This window comes from Cyprinus carpio, chromosome B2 (assembly GCF_018340385.1).
Source record: "Cyprinus carpio isolate SPL01 chromosome B2, ASM1834038v1, whole genome shotgun sequence".
Classification (NCBI taxonomy): domain Eukaryota; kingdom Metazoa; phylum Chordata; class Actinopteri; order Cypriniformes; family Cyprinidae; genus Cyprinus; species Cyprinus carpio.
The window spans coordinates 30770497-30776916 of NC_056598.1; the positions used below are offsets into that span (position 1 = coordinate 30770497).

The 6420-nt window shown below is 37.9% G+C and overlaps 1 protein-coding gene across 1 annotated transcript; it reads left to right on the plus strand.

Annotated features, from left to right (window-relative positions):
• Positions 1-665: 665 nt before the first annotated feature.
• Positions 666-5907, plus strand: LOC122136333 (interferon-induced very large GTPase 1-like; the record flags this gene model as incomplete). The annotated part of the gene is given in 2 exon segments (XM_042719194.1): positions 666-3915; positions 3950-5907. Coding segments are annotated over 2 exon segments (4668 nt in total), but the record flags the coding sequence as incomplete, so codon positions are not given.
• Between the last annotated feature and the right edge of the window lie 513 nt (positions 5908-6420).

Below are 6420 nucleotides of genomic sequence, written 5' to 3' on the forward strand. Positions count from 1 at the left end.
AGGATGATATAGACACTTGACCTCTTCCAGGCAGTTTATAACATTTTCTGTTGGTTGGAAATTCTTAATTATTGCCCTGATGGTGGAAATGGGAATTTTCACTGCTCTAGCTCTTTTCTTAAAGCCACTTCACTAATTTGTGAAGCTCAATTATCTTTTGCTGCACATCAGAAATATATTCTTTATTTTTTCTCATTGTGATGGATGATCAAATTGAATCTGGGCTTTGTTTTCCCTACTATTTATATTTCTGTGAAACAGGAAGCCATGTCTGGATAATTTCATATTCATAATCACCCTGGAGTGCTCAAAATTGAGAATATGAATGGGAATATACTTCAGAGATATTTTACTCCTAAGAATTTCTAGGGATGCCAATAATTGTGTCCAGTGTGAATTTGAGAAAAACATTTATTTCATAATGATATTTCCCCTCATTTTAAATTCTTATTATCCAGTGAAAGCTTAGATTTTGTGATTTTTTTTTAAATAAAAGATCAAAAGAATTAAGAATGCAGATTAATTTTCACAACCTTCTTTGATCATATTTACCAATGGTGCCAATATTTTTGGCCATGACTGTATATGGTGTCTGGTAATCTGTTTGCAGAAAATATCCTGTTAGACAAATGACTGTTAACTTATTTTACAGGCCAAACTGAAAAAAGCAGAGGACTTTTTTTCACAGACTTCAACTTGAAGCCAAGTTCAACAATAAACTGAGTGTTTCAGATGTTCTTCAGATAACTGCACATTCATTACAGTCCCATGGGTCCTGCACTGAGGAAGAATTGGTTCATATGTTCTTACAAAAACTACTGATGATGAATTATAAAGCAAGAAGTATCACAGTTACAGAAACCACTAAGCATCGCAATGAAAGACAACAAAAATCCAAACAATCTTCTGCATACACTGTTGATGTCTTTAGTGAAATTTTTGAATGTTCATCTCTGTCTGATGAAAGAACTAGCAACGCAGACCCGATTCACCCGATGGATGTTCAGATGGCCGTGTTTCATTGTGCTGATGGTTTCCTGAAGCAGCTGATGGTCACTAAACTCTCTCAGTGCCGATACGCTCTGCCTCTGCTTGTTCCTGATCCATTCACACAACAGATCGAGTTTCCTCTCTGGACATTCAGAGAAATTAACCAGAGCTGGAAGATAAAAAACAACGACAGTGAAACCATGAGTCAAAGCCAGCCAGTCTGGAAGGCAGAATCTCCAATGGTGTTTTTCTTCAGGTTTGGCTCTGTGTCCTCATCCAAGTCTCAGCTGATCAACAATCTGATCAATGAGAAACACCACACGTTCTTCCACAGACACTGCCCTGGCAGCAGCAGAACCAGAGTCCTGATGGACGGAGTGGTGGAGATCGCCTGGTTCTGCCCCTCCAGGACAGATGATGACAACACTGACCGTGTTGCCTTCTGTAATCTACACGGTGATGCAGGAGAACATGAGAAACAGCTGGATATAATGACTAGCATGGCCTCAGTCAATGTTGTTGTTTTACCAACGCTGGACAGGAATGACAAAAGAATGGCAAACATCCAAAGCCTCTACAAGGATCCAAAGCCACTGATTTGCCTTCTTCCTGAGAATGTTTCAGCTCTCACTGAGCAGAGGAATGGGAAATATAAAATTGGTTTGAAGGACAGGGGTCAGGCAGATGTGTCTGAAGATCTCAGAAAAGCTATTACAGATTGTCTCCCATCTGCTTTCACTTTCAGACTTGAAGATGTGTCCAAACACTCAGACATCAGAGTAGATGAGGAAGATGATAATGACTGCAAGACAGGAAAGGATGCAGTACAGCATATGATAGGTTTACTAGAGAAGAAAGATCTGACAAAAATCAAAGAATCATTTCTGCCTCATCAGGGCACACTGTGGCATCAGTGGTGTAAGATGAATAAAGAGCTAAATCGACCTCAAGGGGTTGACCCAGAAATGGAAATTAGTAATAAAAAAGTTGAGATGAGGAAAATCCGTGAAGAGCAGCATAAAGCTCCCATCAGTGAGTTTATAAATTTATTCATGAAACAAATGAACTCACATGCTACAAATAAGTCAATGTTTTTCCTCAAGTGGCTCAGAATTCTCCTGGATGAATATACCTCAGCTGATCTTTCTGATCTACTTCACAAGTATAACAGAACATGGACAGAAGTCTCAAAACTAAGTAGGAGCAGTAGCAGTAATAAATCTGTGGAACTGTTGCCAAACAAACAGAACTTTTGGGATTTATCAAAGAAACTTCAAGATGCAACCTTTGGTTTTGAGCACATCATGAGGGAGATCGGTCAGATCTATGAATCATGTTCATCTGTGAAGGAGAACAAGAAAGATCTGCAGTTTGATTTCTCTTCTCTCCCGAGTCTCGCAGCAGAGATGATGATCTCTGGATTTCCACTGGAGCTGATGGATGGAGATGCGGCTCATGTTCCTCTGGTCTGGATCTCTGCTGTTATAAATGAACTCATCCACAAACTGGGAGACCAGAGAGTCTTTGTGCTGTCAGTCTTAGGGCTTCAGAGCTCTGGGAAATCCACCATGCTGAACGCCATGTTTGGACTCCAGTTTGCGGTCAGTGCTGGCAGGTGCACCAGAGGAGCCTTCATGCAGTTGGTCAAAGTGTCAGACGAGATGAAAACACAGATGAATATTAACTATATTCTAGTTGTTGATACTGAGGGTCTTCGTGCTCTAGAACTGGCAGGAGGTTCAACCAGACATCATGACAATGAATTGGCCACATTTGTTGTTGGTCTTGGAAATCTGACATTAGTCAACATCTTTGGAGAAAACCCATCTGAGATGCAGGACATTCTCCAGATTGTGGTTCAGGCCTTCATGAGAATGAAGGAGGTCAAACTGACTCCCAGCTGTGTGTTTGTGCATCAGAACATTGCAGACGTCACAGCTGGAGAGAAAAACATGGAGGGAAGGAGACGACTGCAGGAGAAACTGGATAAGATGACAAGACTCGCTGCTGAAGATGAAGTCTGTGATGCAGAACGATTTAGTGATGTCATTGCATTCGATGTACAGAAAGATGTGATGTATTTTGCTCAGCTCTGGGAAGGCAGCCCACCAATGGCACCACCAAACCCTTCATATTGTGAAAATGTTCACAACCTTAAGAAAACTATTCTTTCTCATGTCTCAAACTCAAACGGCATGATGCTGACAGACATAAAAAGTCACATTACAAATCTCTGGGAGGCTTTGCTGAAGGAACGCTTTGTGTTCAGCTTCAAAAATGCCCTGGAGATCGCCGCTTATAGGAAACTGGAGACAGAATACAGTAAGTGGACCTGGAGTCTTCGGAAGGCAATACTGGAAACTGAAAATACACTACAGAACCAAATTGAAAATGGAGCAATCAATGTGGTTGAGGAAACAGATCTCCAAGATAAACTAAATATAAAAAGTGCAGAAGTGAAAAGATCTATGACAGAATTCTTTGAGAAAGACACCAATGCCAGTATACTGATTCAGTGGAAAAAATCTTTTGAAATAAAAGTCTCACACATACAGGAAAACATTGTTAGGGAAACACAGAGGAAACTGAATGAGGTGCTTCAGCAGAGAGTACTGAAGAAAAAGATTGATGCTCAGAGGACACAAAATGAAAACGCTCTCCTTGAGAAGGCCAAAGATCTTGCCTTAACTCTTAAAGACAAAGCAAATGATGATAAAATCCTGCAAAAAAAGTTTGATTCATTTTGGGAAACCTGTTTGAATGAAATTATCAAAAAGACACCTCAAGTCAAAGACATTGACATTTTAAGAGATCTGAGAGTTCTCCTCAGGGACATCAATGAAAGTTCCCCTGTACTAGACACACAACGTAATGTCTTGGAGTTGTCAAGCTATTCAGACTATGTGCAGATAAAAAAAAAAACATTTTGCAATAACACAACAATTTGCAAATATGTTTACAAAGACTGAATATTCTAAAGAGGATGACAACCAAATAAGAAACTTACTTGTAGACATTGCTCACGGAGCATACAAAATGATCTTTTCATATAACATTGCAAAGATGGGCTACAACAAAAGCTACATTCAACAACTCATTGATTTCATCAAGGCAAAATTAATAGAACATGAGCAAAGACAACAGAAATATGTGTTCAAGAAACACTTCTTCAGTGATCTGGTACTTTCCATATGCAAAAGTGTACAAAAGACACTCACTGACCAAAACAAAATCTTCAAGGAAGCCAATGACCCTGTTCTCTATTTTACAAGAAAAAGAGAAGACTATTACAGAATTTTCCAGAAATACTGTCAGGGAGCAACATCAGCTACCATTATAGGACAGATCATCTGTAACAAACTCAAAGAACCCATTGAGCAGAGCGTCTACAAAAAAACTGCCCGGGATTTGGCAGATGACATGAGATCAAACTGTGAATCACTGAATGGAAACAGATCTAATCTGGAGAAACACATCCTGAAGATACTGGCAGAAGAGGAGAATTTTGAGAAATTCAAAACCTACATTCATAATCCCAAAGAACACTTCAAGAGTTTCATCAGAGATGAAGTCAGTCGTTACATAAATGATAACTTCACCATCAGTGTTCTGCCCAAGATGAAAGCTGATTTAAGACAGAAAGATAATCAGATCATAGAAGCAGTGCAGAGAGCATCTGAAAGGGTTGGTAAAAACAGTAGAGATGCTGATCGGTGGTTGATGATTTTCACACTGAATCTATCAGATGTGCTGATTTTCTCTGAAAATGACCTTAAAGGAGTGAGTCGTGATGATGTTGATGTAGAACACCTAGCAAAGGTAATAAGAAAACAACTTCCTTCTATAATATCTGAGATTAGCAATGAATTCAGTACAGAATCTTTTCGACAGAAGCTGGATAATAAGGACAGGCCTGATGAGATTCTATACGAACACCTCTGTCAGTGCTGTTGGGTTCAGTGTCCGTTCTGTAAAGCCATCTGCACCAACACAGCAGAAGACCATGATCCACAATCTCACAGTGTTCCTTTCCATCGACCTGAAGGACTCAATGGGTGGCATTATACAGGAACAAAAAATCTTTGTGCAGACTTTTGCACAACTCTAGTGACTAGTACTAAGAGTTTTCGCCCATCTCATGAATCTGAAAAATTAATTCCATATAAAGATTACAAATCAGCAGGAGGTATTTATGCAGAATGGAGCATCACCCCTGACCTCACCGAGCTGTCATACTGGAAGCGGTTTGTCTGCAGATTCCAGGAAGAACTGGAAGAGTACTACGAGAAAAAATTTTAGGATCAAGGTGAGATCCCAGATGAATGGAGAAACCACACAAAACAAGATGCTATTGAGAGTTTGGACAAGTACTTCTGAACAAGCATAATGAATAATGAATGAAGAAATGAATGATTCTTTTTATTCTCATGAATAGTATTTTAGTCCAAGAAAACCTTTGAAGAAAATGCTAGACTGTTAGTGTTAGGTCATAAAAGCTAAAAAGTTTGATCTACTCTATAATATAAAAGTATTTTACTAATTATTAAATGCAAATAATCACTCTTTATTATATTATATCAGAATTTTTGCTTTTGAAAAGCAACTTATTTGAAATTTCAAGAGGATCTTTTTCACATCTCGTTATTATCAATAATGATTAGATTGTATACAAAATACTAATGTTTGACAAAATATGTGTTAAAAACTGCTGTAAACAAGTACTTTGAAAATACTGCTTTTTATATTCTGCTATTAATGACATGCAGTGCAGGTCTGAAAGTTTCTGAGTAAGAATTATTTTGCCACTTTGACTGTTATGCTAAAACAAAAAGGACTAAATATTAATGCATTTGTCTTATTTTACTTATGATATAAAATAAAATAGCACTCCAATGTCTTACAATGATTCTGAATAAACAGTAGATTCAAATTCTTTTAAGTGCATTCTTTGCCTTATTACAGATCACATACGGATCACACTTGGCATTAAAGCTTTAAATAATCGAATCACAATCAGATCGCTCGACCACATTAAAATCCAGGTATAAAAACCACATTTATACTTGCTTATTGTGAGACGGTGACATTAAATTAAGGTGTAAATGGAAATGTGTTTTGTTATCCATTCATAAATTCAACATCAACACTGTTATTGAACCAAACTGAATCAACATAGACTCAAGTTGATTCGAACTGACTAAATAATGACACTATTGTCGTCTGTAGCAACATTCATTAATCTTAATGAAATCTTATGTATATGAAGATGAAGATTATATCCATCTGAATGATGAATAATTTACAAGCCAAAAGCTGTCCTCCTTTCATCTCTTTTGATTAAGCCCAACAAAAGAACGGTTTCAAACCAAGTTATACAACACTGTTTCTCTAATTCATATCAAAACACCAACTACAAACATATGCTTGCTC